Genomic DNA, 15475 nt, shown 5'->3' with positions numbered 1-15475 from the left:
TGTTTGTTTCGTTGCTGCTCTCACCTGGCGATGCCGCCGTAGTCCAGCCCCTCCTCTCCTCTCATGATGATGTAGAGTCTGCGGCGAAGGTCGTACGGCTTCACATTCATGATCTGATGACAAAACATCCATCCGTCCATATTATCAACAAATGCATTGCTGCATTACAGTAAACTGGAGACGCGTTTGTTCAACCATAAGACAGTAAAACTAAATGTTTGTACCTCAACAGAATCATTTTAATAGTCATTGCTTTATTCATTCAACATACACTAAAACATTTATGTCATTTTTTGAGTTTGCTTTGTCCTGTGACGAGCACTCCTCTGCAGTATGCACCACCCCACTTCATCAAGGTGATGTAGTTATACTGAAGTCTGGAACAGAGGTGTGTGTTTTGTCTCTGACCTGCTGAAATGAGTCCTCAAACAGCGTCTGTCTGGACACAGAGATCTTCACATGGCTGGGCAATGCGTTGGACTAGACAGAGAGACAGAGAGAGAAAGAGAGAGAGAGCATATCAACAAGTTAGTCCCTCTGGAAAGAGACACTGCTGTAATGTGTGATGAAATTCCCTTCACTTCCACTCCACTGAGCTGGAGGCTAAAGACTTAGAAACTAAACTAACACAGTAACACACCAACACACAGATCAGGGTGAGGTGTGTGGACAGGAAGACGTCGACTGTGGCTGCAGACTTAACACTTACATGGCAAAGGAAACGGAACTGGTGGTATTTCCACCTGAAGCTGCGGTCGTAGGCGCCAGGTGAACCGCCCTGCCGTGATCTGCACACACACACACACACACACACACACACACACACACACAAAGGGGGGGGGGGGGGGGGGGGGGGGGGGTGAGAGAGAGAGAGAGAGAGAGAGAGAGAGGAACTAAGTCAAGTTTTCACTGTTTAAACAAAATCCATGGGGAATTCTGGTTACACAGGTAATAATCTATAACAAATGGATCAGAGATCAGCTGATTAACAGAAACACAAACTGCTCCTTTAAAGAAAACCCCGATGCAGCCAGACACTCAGAGTGGATATTAAATTCACACCAGCCGTGCTGCTCTAAACAATCACTCCATGGATGTGGGTCTCAAAGACAGAGGTGAGTGCGGGTCTGCAGCTGTGTTAGTATAAGCTCCACCAACACACTGCGCACACACACACACACACACACACACACACACACGCTGGATATGTGCCTTGTCAGCACTGGAGAGGCTGAGACATGGAGAGAAAGAAAGAGAGAGTTAGACAGATAATGGGAGGAAGGGATGAGAGAGTGAAATGGGGTGAGAGGAGAAAGAAGGAGCTGCCAGCCACATCTCGGTCTGGGTTAGGAAATGGGGACCGCAGCAGCAGAGTGCTGGCTGTGGACGTGCACTCTTTCAGGATCCAGTGTAAAAACAATGAGGGCTCTTTGAGAAGCCCTCCATGACCACCAGCCTAAAATACATTCAAGTATCAGCATGAAAAGCAGCTTGCAGATGCACTCACACACACGCATACACACACACACACACACACACACACAGAAAATCACGCCAACTACAGCAGCGACCACACAAGCAAATACACACTTGCATGCTGAACATAAACACAGAGAGGCACAAACACCAGCGCACACACGCACACACACGCAAGTGCAGTCTGCAGTGGATCTGTTGTCGCACATCTGCACATTCTCCTGACTTTGTGGTGAGATTTGAGACTTTGAGGCAAAGCATACATCCACAGGCTGAGGGGAGGAGGTGTGTGTGAGAGTGTGTATATGTGTGTGTGCTAGCATGTTCTGTGATTAAATATGACTTTTTGTTGTTGCTAAATATCTGAGACACTGAAGTTGATAGCCAGAAATCCTTGAAAAGACATGAAAGGCAATGGATAGAACATGGAGCCAATAAAGATACTGATAAAAACTGAAAAGAATGATGTCGTTTATATGAAGTTTTACAGTTTTCAGGATCTTTCACAAAATGAGGGGATTGTTCAAGTAAATATTTGCAGTTATGAGGCAAATTCATTGTGCAATAATTCGAAAATTGGAAAAGTTCCGTTTTGCTTTTCTGACTGTCCTCAGTCTGTGAGAGACTTCAATGTGTTTTTAAACAGCAGGTTTGGGAGGAAGGGCTGAGAGAATATTTACCCTGACTCAAACCCAGGTCGGGGATCTTTAAAGGTGGTGGTGCGTGAGTTGTGGTCCACAAAATATCGGACGCCCTCTGCGGTGTACTTCATCTCCCAGCCCGGGGGCAGGGGGTGCTCCTTGATCATCCTGCAACAGGGAGAGGGCAGTGAGCACGATCCCAGCTGGAGGGGCCCCGTCCTGGGGATGAAACTAACACACCTCCCCCGCCAACCTGTGCATCTAAATAAAGCCCTGGATGCTAAAGTAAAAAACCTGAGCTGGCCGTGGTGCAATTTAGCTCCTTTGAGGATTCTGAAGGCATGTGTGACTTATTCATGCAGCTTCAAACCACTGCAGATCAAACAAGAATCAAGTATAGAGGGCCTTCACTAGTGGGGCCTGCAGCAGGAGAAGCCCTTATACAATTATATTTTACTATAAGGAGAAATGACTCACAGCAACATTGTTCATGTTTCACCCTGGCTGCAGTTTGTGCCTCTCATATATTATCATTACACACTAAGCAACAGTTTTTATGAAACATAAAGACCCAACAATCTTTGAAAAACTTATTCCACAGCACTTACTGCTGGTCTATGGGGTTTTCATGAATCCTCAAAGAAGATTTGAATCCCTTTTTCCAAGTTGTCACTCGTTTTCTATCAAGGCCGAAAACGACATGATGTTTTTGTTTATTTTGTAATTACCAACTATTTTTGTCTGGAAATATAATAGAATAAAAAGCGACATCAGTATAGAGGCAGTAGTTTGCACTGTCGCCTCACAGCGAGACGGGTCTGGGTTCTGGGTTGTCTGTCTCTCTGTGACTGACCCTTCCTCTCGTCCAGTGTTAGCTCCAGCTCCCATTGACATACAGAAAATGGAACAGTCCATCAATGCAGAGAATCAACTGATAAGATAATAAAATGCAGAAGGTTGTACGAACATATGTAATTCACAGCTACCATCTTTGTTTATCATCTTTGATTATAAAGAAACTAAGGAAATGGGATCAAACTTTTTTTTCTTTTTTCTTTTTTTCTTCTACTTTTAATATTTTTCATCCAGACGTTTTGAACAGTCTTTGAGAATTCTGGAAACACCTTGAGAACATCACTAAGTGTTGAACACCCACCCGTGTGGATGTTAATAGATGAGAGGCATAAACTGGAGCTAGTAAGCACATGTGCAGCTCGCTCTGATCATGGCATACAGAGATGAAGACGCCCTGCAGGGTCACAGCCTGACCATTTCAATTAAAAAAAGGACAGAAGATTCCAATCTGAAATGTATGATAATTTACTTCATAACAAATAAATGAGTGAAGGTGAGAAGAAAAATTATTTTAAAAGTTCAGGAAGTGTTAAAATGTCGAAGAAACAGAGGGTGATGGCAGAAGAATGATCAAATGAGCAGCAGATCGATCCCAGAAGATCTGATTACAGCCAAAACCGTTTCCAATTAATCGCTGATTAGATCCCCAAACAGACTGAAGCTAAATTCCTTTTAGTTTTTCCAGCTCTGAACAGTTGCTCACTCATTTAAATTTCCCTGCTTCAGAGAATTTGTCAAATTAAATGCCATGACATGTCTGTCGTCTGAGTAACTGTGTTTGATGATTAGATCTTCTTCTGCACGAGCAAACACCCAAAGCAACCAAGTACCATCTAACAAGCAGGCATATGCGCGGGCACGCACGCGCGCACACACACACACACACACACACACACACACACACACACACTACCTCTCCTGCTAGCTCCATATACTTACCCTTGGGTCCGCGGGTCGTCCCACTGTGTTGTCCGTGTGTTGTGGTTGACAAAATACACTCTGCCATTGTCCTGACGCTTCTCTGTGGACACAAACACATCGGCACCTTAGTTTTACGGCATTTGCGGGTGGATTTTTACAAACTGGATAAACTCCACAACAAATCGAGAGGGATCAAAGAGATCACCTGACTGTGTGTTTGGTAGCAACTGGACTCACTCTCTCTTTTGGGATGAAGAGAGAAAAAAAAAAATTCACACCACCATGACAGAAAACCAGCGAGTCTGTGTGGTATTTCACTGTGGCTTGATCTGAATACCTCACCAGGGTAAACCTCAGTGTGTGTGGATTTAAGGCTGCGGTCTGAACGCTAAAGTGACGCAGTGTTCGGGGCAAATATGAAATAGGAAGTCAAGATTTCATTTCAAAAAAGGTTGGGAGCACCTTAAACACAGAACTACATTGTATGAATGTATGTAAAATGTTGGATGTGTGTGTGTGTGTGTGTGTGTGTGTGTGTGTGTGTGTGTGTGTGTGGTAGGCCACTGGTTTCAAGAGAGAGTAGCTGGTGCCCCATCCTCCTCCCTCCATCGCTCTGACATCTTTTTCTCATTAACAGGAGTGTGTGGAGGGCCCAGAAACAGTAGTGCTCACATTGCAACTCTTACTAGCTTGACTCACTCCACCCCCACTTTACTATCCAGTTTAACCCCCCCCCCCGTTTCTTTCATTCGCCAATGTCCCTTTTCCTTCTCCTCCATCTTTCCCTCTTTTCTCCCATCTTTGTCTTCTTGAATCTGAGCCTGAAAAAAAAAAAAATGCGAGGGAAGCAACCGCAGCTGAAAAAAAAAAAAAAAAAAAGAGTGCGCCAGAGAAGCAAATCTGAGCCAGTGATATAATTGAGGTTTTTCGTCTTGAGGTACCGCAACATGTTGAAAAGGCATCATGGGCAGGGAGTGAGGGTTTCTGGAGAGAACATGGCTGTGTGATGAAGTCTGTGAAAATGTCGGAGGGACGGGAGCTGCCAGCGGCGTTCCTTTATGAATGAATGTGTGTGAGATGATTCTGCGTGGATCTGATTACATTACTCATTTGGGAAAAAGCTGGATGATGAAAAGTCCCATCAATAATGTGGCCTCTGTAATTTGTGGACTTTAGAGTAAAGGGAGCGCATACAGTGATGAATTGGTATAACATGAGCAGAAACCAGACATTTTATCCAGAATGATAATAATCAGATCCAGGAGTGAAGACATGAATCAATCAGTTAACAACTGATCTGCTTGACGAGGAGCAGCCTCCAAGAAATAAAAAAGCCACACAACCAACTTTGTTTCCAATTTTGCACAAAGTCTTCTCATCAAAATGTGCACAGGGTTCCGTTCAACGCTGTGGTGCTGAAAACATTTTGCAACACTTCACCCAAACCTCACTCCCTCACAGCTGCCTGCAGAAATGACCTAAAATGACCAAATCAAGAACCCAGTGTTTATATCTTGACAAATTGCAGAGCTTCACTGTTGACTACTGGCAAGAGTCGTCAAAAATACCTCCGCCAGACTGGTGAGAGCTGCAGGTTCTGACTGAAAACAGCTCCGACGCCAGAGTCCAGCCCTGACTGAGCAGGTTTATTTCAACAACAGACACGTCCAGCAGATACGGACCCCTTAGCGCCCCTCACTGTGACCATCTCTGCCTGTGGTATAGGTACAAAGAGTGTGTTAGGCAAACTTACCCCATCCAGGAGGCAGCGGGCCCAGAGGGTCATTTTCCAGCGGAGCACCAGACGGCTGAGGGAGAAACAGAGAGAGACAAAACAAATCCAGTTAGGTCACCTTTCTGTCTCTCTTCTCTCTCCTCTCACCTCCTTGTTGTACGGCGTCTGTCACTCTGTCAGGTTTTTACCGCCGTGCGAGGACCAGGAAAGGAAGGAAAAGTTTTTGGGAGAAAAAAAAAAAAAAAACAACCCAAAAAAATGCAGAAAGGAGGGAAAACCGTTGAGGTTGCAGATGAGTAAGAAAAAAGCCAGTAAAACTCACTCAGTGCCGGCGTCCAAAATCCTGGTAATAAGATCAAGCATCAGACATGTGAGGTAAAGTCTGAGACCTCACTAACTCACAGAATCACGATGATACCTGTGTCAGGCTTGCTGAAGTGAGTGTTCATGTGTGTGTGTGTGTGTATGTGTGTGTGTGTGTGTATGTATGTATGTGTATGTGTGTGTGTGTGAGAGAGTGTGAGAGTGTGTGTGTGCGTAAGTGTTAAGGGCAGAAAAGGGTGGGGGTGGCTCCTCTCTGCTGCTGCAGTGAGGGGCGACTGAGGGAGCTGGCTGCCCGGCAGCTCGTATGCCTTCCAAAAACTACACGCTCGGTAGGAGGATAAAACAACAACGCTGTTCCAATGAGCTCACTGGCTGGATGCAAGCCCCACCCCCCCGGCTTCCCGCTCACCTCCTCAAATACACCCCACCTCCCACTCCTACCACCTCCTCCACCCTGGCACCCCTCCCTACCCCACCCTGTGGTCCTCCTCCTCTTTTCTCTTGCTCTCTTCTAGCGCTGCTGTGAAAGTAGGCAGGGAAGTGCGATGTCTGAGGGAACTGAGGGAACATTCATGCTTGTTCCAGACTGGACACCCCCCTGCCCCACCCCACCCACCCCGCCTCCTCATCCGCCGCCCCAACCCACCCCGGGTCTGACAAAAGGCACCTTTATTCACCCTGGGCCTGGAAACCACTGTGGGGTTTACTCAGCCTGCACTCATATACACAAAAAAGTGTGTGTGTGTGTGTGTGTGTGTGTGTGTGTGTGTGTGTGTGTGTGTGGTGTGTGTGTGTGTGTGTGTGTGTGTGTGCCATGGTGTGGAAAGTTTGTCGGTGGCAAACAGTCAATGTGTACGTTCTTATGTTGGAGTACACACACACACACACACACACACACACACACACACACACACACACACACACACACACACACACATGAATGCATTAGCTCGAGTGGAAAAGTAGCTGAAAAGACGCTTGTTAGGAATTAGCGGCTGCTGATGGTTTTTCTTGCTGGAAGATGTTTATCACACGCTGGGCTTTAGGTGTGTCACAAACAACTTCAGCATCATTAACTGTACCACCGAAGCACAGTGCTGGCACCTCTGATGACAGCACGTTACCCTGGTTACAGGTAGTGTTCCAGTGGTGCTGTAAATAAAAAGGTGGGTCCACTGTGAGCAATATTTTGTGATTGTAAAAAAAACTCAATGGGGACAAAAAAATAAATGATGCATTCATAAAATCAGCATTTTTTTTTTTTTTTTTTTTTCTTTTGGTACACTGAGGTGAAAAGAAGCAGTGTTTCCCAACTGAAGGCTGGCTGGCTTCAAAGGTTTTTTTTCACTGAGACATGTTGCACCACAAAAGTGACAATTATTTCCTGAGAAGCCACAGAGTATTATCTACCAAGTGTCAACGTCACTTTACACAGCATTTCCCAAAAAGAAATGTGACTGTGCCCATTTAAAGTGGCTCTGTCATGGAAACTCTGAGGGAGCTGGGATGGAAAGGACTGGGTCTGCTGGAGGAGTAAGAGTGGGCACATAACAGGGTTTAAGGGTGTGTGTGTGTGTGTGTGTGTGTGTGTGTGTGTGTATGTGTGTGTGTCGCTAGCACCGACAGCCAATCTATGCCCCTGAACCCCACCCTTTTGCGTTTTCTGTGACTAAAAAAGGTAAAAGGAGAATATAATGATATAAAGACATGATGACTTCATCCTGGCTCTGACCATTCAGCTCCTCAGCAGCTTCCAGACAGAGCGAGGCTGGAGGGAGGAAAAGAAAGAGAGACTGAGAAAACAAGGGAGGGAGAGGAAGAGAGGGAAAAGCAGCATGTTGGCAGAAACGTGTGAAATAAAGGTTGGGTGTTATGGATCTGGAAGGAATATGCCATAAAGGCCTGTTTCAAGGCACCACAGGTGAAAATGGCGATTTCAGCTGGTGACACGTTAGAACATGTTCACCGCCACAGCGGCTCCAGAGTCATTCAACATTACTGAAGATCAACTATTCATTTATACAGCTGTAAACTTTAGTTACCACTTGTTTTCCAGCTCTGCAGAGAGCAGAGAGGCAGCTCTCTCTACACCAGGAGAGAAAGTGAAAAACAGGAGGTCAGTGAGTTCATCAGTCATTCAAACACTTTGAAAAAGTGGTAATTCATCTGTTTCAGACTGATCCAGCTTTGAAACTTTGTTCCTCGTCTCATATAGAGTGTGTTTTAACTCCGACTCAGTATTTGTGCTGCTGAACATTTGCATTGTTCTACTCAAAGGAGAAATGACAATTAATTGACAATCAAACCAGTTCGCATTAATTTTCTGCTGATCAATTAATCAGCTCAGAAAAATCTAATGAGTGAATCATTGAGTTGGATTTTCTGATGAACTTCCATGCTCATCTTTTACAGATTTCTATGTGAACGACCATCAGTCTTAATATTCATCAGGAAAATGCGCTCAACCATTATCCACACATCCGCAGAAACTAAATACCAGGTGAGATGAGAGAGACATAAGGCAACGACGCTGCATGAGGTGACAGGGACAGGTGCATGGCAGAGTTCAGGAGCTGGTTTCACAAAGACAGACAGACTGTGTCTTAGACGTAACCAACAGTCAGACTTCAGAGTCTGAATTCATCTGGTGCACGAAGCAGTTTAGTTCTTGATTATCTTAAGCCAGACTGTGGTACAATGAATTCTGGGTAAATTAAGACTTTCTTCCAATATAAAAAAAAATGGCAGACCGAGGAACAGCATCCGACCGCTCAGCTTGATTAACCTCAGCAGAAAATGTTTGTCTGTAGGAAGAATTCAACAGGTATGAGGTAGTTTTGAAGAGTGAACCATTAAACAGTAAAAAAAAAATGGGTCTGATTTGGTCTCACCACCACAATGTTAGAAAACCACCAATTATGAGCCATGCTTTTCAAACAGCTCATGGAGGCAGATAAACTACTTTAAAACCCTTAATGCCAGATTGCCACGACTTGTGTCAAAAACTTTGAGTCCTTTTTTCTTTTCATATCTCAGTTGACACAGACATGATACATATATTTTTAGATTCAATGTGACATACACTTCCAGAGGACATCATTACTTCTGATGTCCACTGCTAATAAAGGCAAATACTGTGTACAAGTCAGAGAAACAAGAGGCTCCTTATAACTCCAGGAATTTCCTGAGAAAACATCAGGGTTCTAACTTTTTGTCAGTATTAATAATAATGCAGTGAGACTTGTCTGTGCATCCAGCAAACAGGAACATTCACTTAATGTCACTTGTCACCAAAATGTAAACACATATCAAGTAAACCAATGATCTCTTGTTGGCCTATTAGTGCGATTTGGAAAATGTCAGAAAGCAACTTTAAGGTGTGAATAAAGCTGCATGTATTTTAAACATAAGATTGTAACATGCAGAAGAACATAATCTGCTCAGACACAGTCCTTCAGTTTTATCATAGAGACGTTTCTATTAAGGTCTAAAACTAACATAAATTGCACTTGTAGCATCAAAGGACTCTTTATTTCTTTCCTCTTAACATAACGTTAACACAACATCAGTGCAGTTTCCATAAGTTATGTTCATTGTCCATTCATAAAAAACCACTTACAAAAGTGCTTTCTGGAAATCTGAGCACTGACGGGTTGTGTGTAAACACCAGTGACATGCAGCCGTGTGGTTGTGTGTGACTTTTCTGTTCAGAGCTGCAAGTGATAAAACACAGGGCTGATTCAGGTGGTGCTGTTAAGGGTCCTTGTTCCAGCGAGAATGGACAGAAAGTCAGAGAGCGAGAGGGGAAGGGGGAGGGGAGGGAGGAAGGTAAGAGGAGGGGGCGGAGGACCGATTTGAGGGTAGAGGGTGAAGAGTGGTAAAAACAGAAAAAAAAAAGAAAGATGAAGAGGCACAAGTTATCAATAATGAGCCGCGATAAAAAGCAAAGACATTTTAGTGCGTTGCACAAAAGGGGGATTTTGGAGAGGGAACAGATCGGTGGGTGGGGTTTAAGGAAAGGATGGAGGTAAAGGAACAGAGAGAGACTGGCAGAGGTAGAAGAAGGGGGATGGGGGGTGGGGGTGTTGGGCGGAAACGGCAGTTAATGACTCTGAGGCTGCTCTCTCTGGGGTTCCTAACGAGCTGCAATTACTCTGCAAACACAAACACACACCACCACCGTGGACCAGCTAGAAAGTGTGTATCTGTCCGTGTGTAACTAAAGTATAAACATTCAATGCTGCTCTGCTGCTTGTGCTCATGAGTTTGCACAGATACAATTTCACACAACATATGTGTGTGTATGTGTGTGTGTCTGTGTGTGTGTGTGTGTGTGTGTGTGTGTGTGCCCATGTACAGCACTATGGTTCATTTAAGAGGACTACCGGCCCCTTGACCCTCTTTGGTTGTCATGTGTTACAGAAAAGAAATGTGGCACCTGACCTCAACATTACAGGCCTGTGAACACATCTGCTCAAACACACACACACGGAGAGCATGTGATTTAACAATAGGGACCTACACACACATTTATAACCACATAACGACACACACACACACACAGACACACAGACACACAGACACACAGACACACACACACACACACACACACACACACACACACACACACACACACACACACACACACACACACACACACACACACACACACACACACACACACACACACACACACACACACACAGTAAAGGACGCTGACGTGTCCTGGTGTTTCAAGGCACGAGAGGCTGATAAATGATTGTTATATAGTAATTATGAATTAAGTTTGAGTAATTATTTTTTATAGTGTTAGTCGGGCAGTGGAACATGTTGCTGTGTTCAAGGTTTAACTATGAGCTCTTTTATGTGTGCTTCCTTGTTCACACACACTGGGGCCATAAATAGTCCCTGCTATCAGCAGTGTGGGCATTCCAAGACAGAGCAGTGTATTATCAGCATGGAGGGCAGACCTGCCTATTGGCTTTTCTCACACACACTGAGGGAGGGAGGGAGGGAGGAAACTTGAATGTTTCTGTCCCAGCGAGGACAGACCGTGGACGGCACCGCCTCGAGTGACACACTGCTCATAACTGTGTTTTTGTTTGATTACTCATTTGTACCTCACACATGAAATCTGACATCACTGGAAATGTTTACATACAGGGTCACCTGGCCATTAGTCACACTCCGGTTAGTCTTCTTCTTGATTTTTAAATTATCCACATCGTTAAACATGGTCCTCCCTGTCTGACTGAGCTAAAATAGCTAAACCCAGACACAGGGAGTCAAATAGTTATCTCTGCTAGCATCATCAAATCTGTCGTGTGTCATCAAAATGCATCATAAAGCTGCACATGAATGAGTCGGATAAAATCTTACTTAAGTAACGATGTTTTAATCCAAAGGTAGAAGGTGTTCAGAGGAGAAGAACAGGGTTCGGTATCATTTGAATTTTTTTAAGGAGCCTTTTTCTACAGCAAGAAAGTAGCAACCTGTTATCTGAGCTTTAAGGAACCCTGTGAGCATTTCCACTGTATTTTACAATAAGGGACATTTTAGATATAAATCATTATAAAAGCAACTATAACTCTGTCATTTTATGTGCTGTTGGGTAAGTAAAGTATTAAACTACTGGTTGTAGTGGCCTTTGCTTTGCTTGTGTTTCGCATCACATCCTGAGCTCTGCCAAAACCTAGACCCAGGAATTTGTCTCTAAACCAGGAAGACAACAGAAGAAACAAGAAGAATCTGTAACAGTAACTACATGTTATATCAAAGTCCTCCAGAGGAAAATGGCTCAATGACAATAACAAAGTTTTTTTTGATACCTCAAGGAATACAAACACTTTTTCCTGCAACACTATTTTCTTTTGTTCATTTAACAAAGCTAACTTCTCAAATACAGGAGTGATTTATATGGTTTTAACACGAGCAGCTGGAAAAACGAATCTGGTCCAACATTTAATTTGATATTTTCGGGGTTTGATATCGAGTCTGAGAAGAGAAGCGAGTACATCATTCTCTCCTGACTCCTTCCTATTCATGTGATTTGAATATTTCCATCAGGACGTGTGAAGCTTCAGTGTTGTCCCTCACTGCTAAGCTGCTTTGGATAAAAGCATCTCTCAATGAGTAAATGAGAATGGAAATGAAATGGAAGCATTAACAGAAGGCCACTTCAGTTACAGTAATAACATTGGTGTTACAATCAATAAAGTAAACAGTAATTATATTACCAGGGACCAAATGCATCACCTGCCAAGAGCTACTGTAAATGCCAGTTGACTATAAATCAGTGGAAGTTACCGACCTCAACACCTGTTAACGTTTTAAGTTCACTTGTTCTGATGTTTTTCACAAAGCAGTTCTGTTCCTGCTGCTTGTACGCTTAACTGCCCAGATGTCAGATAGAAGTTAAATGACTCACTTCAAAAAAGTTGGTTTTGAACGCTGAATGTTTTTGATGGACCTAAATAATACATTTCTGCTGAACATTTCAATCATTTGTTCAGAATTTGAACCCTGACCATAGACGGACATCGTCACTACACTGACAGCATTATGTGGAAATACGAGTTAAAGAAAAGGATGATGGATGATGGTTTATGGGTATAATGTACCAGGTAAAGGTCATTTCAATGACAACAACTACACAATGACCAAATCCCACACACTGCAAACACACAAACAGCCACAGCGAGATACAGAGAAAGAAACAAAGACAAACGTAACTGTAGACACAAGTGCACACATAAATTGCATAAAAACTGAAACACTAGTACACAGAGTGCAGGGTGGGGTGTTTTTATAGAGGCCTGTAAGAATTTTAAGGCTGGTTTTACTAATGGTTCATTGAGAAAGCTCTGTTGTTTTAGTCCCTTAGGTTTTTACAGTCGATGCAGTTTGACCTTGGCTGCTTCACTGAGAGGACGGCGACTGTCAGAGAGAGACGGCCGAACACTGACTGACTCCACTGGAAAAATGCTATAAACAAGTCTCAAATAACATCTTTAACCCCCCCCCCCACCCCCAATAGACGGTGTCTGGTGACTGTTGGACAATGACTAAACCGCACTGTGTTGCATCCAACGCTGAACTTACTTAAAACTTGTATAGATTGTTTTCAGGCCTGAGGTGCGTGTGTGAGGATGAAACGCAAATCTAAACAAAGTAAATCACTGTTGTCACTCTAACTGATGTGAGCTGAAACAGAGAAACTCTACCCAGCAGTAATGTGTGATGCTGCAGAAGAAGTGGGTAAAACTAGAAAAACACACAACTCAAACATAATGTCTGATGTGTTTAACTTTGAGGATACAAAACTTAAACTGAAACTTCCAGTGTCTTGCTTGGGTTTGGGTTTGGGTCTGGGTTAATCCTCTGCTGCACAGGATTTGTTTCATTTTTCTGGCTGGTTTCAAATAAACAGTTCAGGAAGTGGGCATTTAGCACGAGCAGTGACAGCCACCATGGCTAAACAGACAAAGAGTGGTACCATCAGACATTCAGACAGTAACAAAAACTGGAAAAGGAAAAAAAAGGGAAAAAGCAGTCCATAGCAGGCTAACAATGTTAATAGCTTAATGCAGTTGGCTTAAATACCAAAGGATAGTTTGATACTTTTTTCCTTAGCATTTGTTCTTTAAATGTGTAGCAATATGTTTATGAATTATACAGGATAGATTGATATAGTTATTTATCCAGAGATTTTAAATTGTGCATTGTAATATTAATAATGTAGGCTATCAATTATATTTATGAATTATAAAATAAATAACTATCTTAACCTTCAGTCCCACATCTAAGTGAATGGATTTAATTTTAGCATGATCAACTTACTGAGTATTGCCTTGTTACTTATATTGGTTATTGTGTAAAATAGGCTAACAAAGACTATAATATAGGCTTCAGTTGGAAATAGACACATTGGTCTTTGTTCTGATAGCCACAAGAGAGAATGACATGCATGAAGGGCCACAGGCAGGACTCGAACCTGTGCCATTCGGTTAGGATAAAGCTGTTATAGTATGTGCTCTGTCAGGTGAGCTATCGGGGCGCCGTACTGCTGACTTTACCTGAAGAAGCTGATCATACGTGTATTCTCTCATAGCACAGAGCTCGTCAATCTACTGCTCACTGATAAACTTCTACAATCCACCTGTAGGCTGTAACTGGTTTGGTTTTGCTTGACATTACATTATTCACAGCATAGTTTATAAATTAAATGATGCGTACAAAAATACGGACTAATTGCGTCCTGTAGCTATTGAATGCATTTTATTTTCAAATACAGGACAATCTATACAGGATGGGTGACAATCAGCAGGTTTTGCTCCACTGCTGAGAAGAAGACGGCTCGTTTTCCCTTCTTTCTGTTTGTCGTCTGAAAGTCGACGTTAATTCAAACCAGGCTTTTACAAGTAAGTGCGGATTTCCGTAGGGACATTGATGGAATACCCCCCGGAGATGTCACCTGAGACATCTCTGTTAAAGTCCCCACAGTATCAATAATGTATCCTGATGCCACTAACATCAGCCAGCTGGAGTTCATGTTAACTGGTGAAGATGTTGTGTAACATGAAAGGTGTCACTCATAGTGATGAACTCAAAGAGAATAATTACCAACCGTGCAATTCCTCTTGGCTGTTTTAGAATCTCAGTTCATCTTTTTGATTTCACTGCTCTCTTTAGCCTCATATGTAGCATCAGCAGGTAGCTGTTTTCAGATAGACCCACTGGACACTATATGTCCAGCACCAAAGGACAAAGAGACAAATAGCAACTACCTGCTAAACAAAGAGAAGCATGTTGTGGAGTTCTGCCTTGGCTGAAAAAACAGAATAATGCCACTTTAAAGTAGCTATCTGTGGAATTTCTGTCTTTGGTGCCTCCAGTGGTCGTGACAAACTAGAATCACCGCCTAGCAGTTGTTTCCTCCATCAACCAAAATTCCACATATTGTGGCTTTAATTCCGCCAAACACAAATTCAAAAAGAGCAGTGACAAACAAATAAGAATGAGGTAAACGACTCAAATGATGGTACTGTCGTCTCAAGAACTGCAACGTTGGTTCTATCTTTCTAAACAGTCTAGTTTCACTAGAAGGTTGTGAGGCAGTGGTGCACACTCTTCCCTCGAGACTCTGCTAAGTTGTTGTAAAATTTTCATCTGGTCATTTTTGTTTTATCATTCAAGTTGATACCAAGCATCAACCTCCGAGGCTGAAAAATGAAGCCAACACTGATGTGACAAAACATGCAGTTCCCCTAATGACCACTAGAGTCTGGCTCCAACAGTGAGTCAGTCCCCATAGACTCCCATGTTAAAATGTCCAACTTTACAGCAGAAATAAACATGTTTACAGCCTGGTACAAAAACTGTTTTGGTCTCTAGAGCTAATTTCTTCCTTCATGACTGTTTATATAACTCACCTGTTTACATTTTATTAAGGCTTAAAGTTATGGAGAATTGAGGGCGTGGCCTCTTTGAGTTACAGGTGGGTAAGCGTATGCTTGCCACAAAC

General features: G+C 43.1%; 1 protein-coding gene across 2 annotated transcripts in view; it reads right to left on the bottom strand.

The window, feature by feature from the left end:
* wwp2 (WW domain containing E3 ubiquitin protein ligase 2) overlaps window positions 1–15475 on the bottom strand; it is a 65515-nt gene that overhangs the window by 10253 nt on the left and 39787 nt on the right. The window contains exons 11-16 of one of the 2 annotated variants that reach the window (XM_056386910.1): window positions 5647–5701; window positions 3912–3993; window positions 2157–2285; window positions 710–788; window positions 409–480; window positions 25–113 (exon numbers count right to left, since the gene is read on the bottom strand). In XM_056386910.1, coding sequence (XP_056242885.1) covers window positions 25–113; window positions 409–480; window positions 710–788; window positions 2157–2285; window positions 3912–3993; window positions 5647–5701 — 506 coding nt within the window. The remainder of the gene's footprint in view (window positions 1–24; window positions 114–408; window positions 481–709; window positions 789–2156; window positions 2286–3911; window positions 3994–5646; window positions 5702–15475) is intronic. The other variant, XM_056386911.1, reaches the window with a different exon arrangement.

The sequence above is a fragment of the Seriola aureovittata genome, chromosome 10, assembly GCF_021018895.1.
Source record: "Seriola aureovittata isolate HTS-2021-v1 ecotype China chromosome 10, ASM2101889v1, whole genome shotgun sequence".
Classification (NCBI taxonomy): domain Eukaryota; kingdom Metazoa; phylum Chordata; class Actinopteri; order Carangiformes; family Carangidae; genus Seriola; species Seriola aureovittata.
This window is presented reverse-complemented; position numbering and strand designations above follow the sequence as displayed.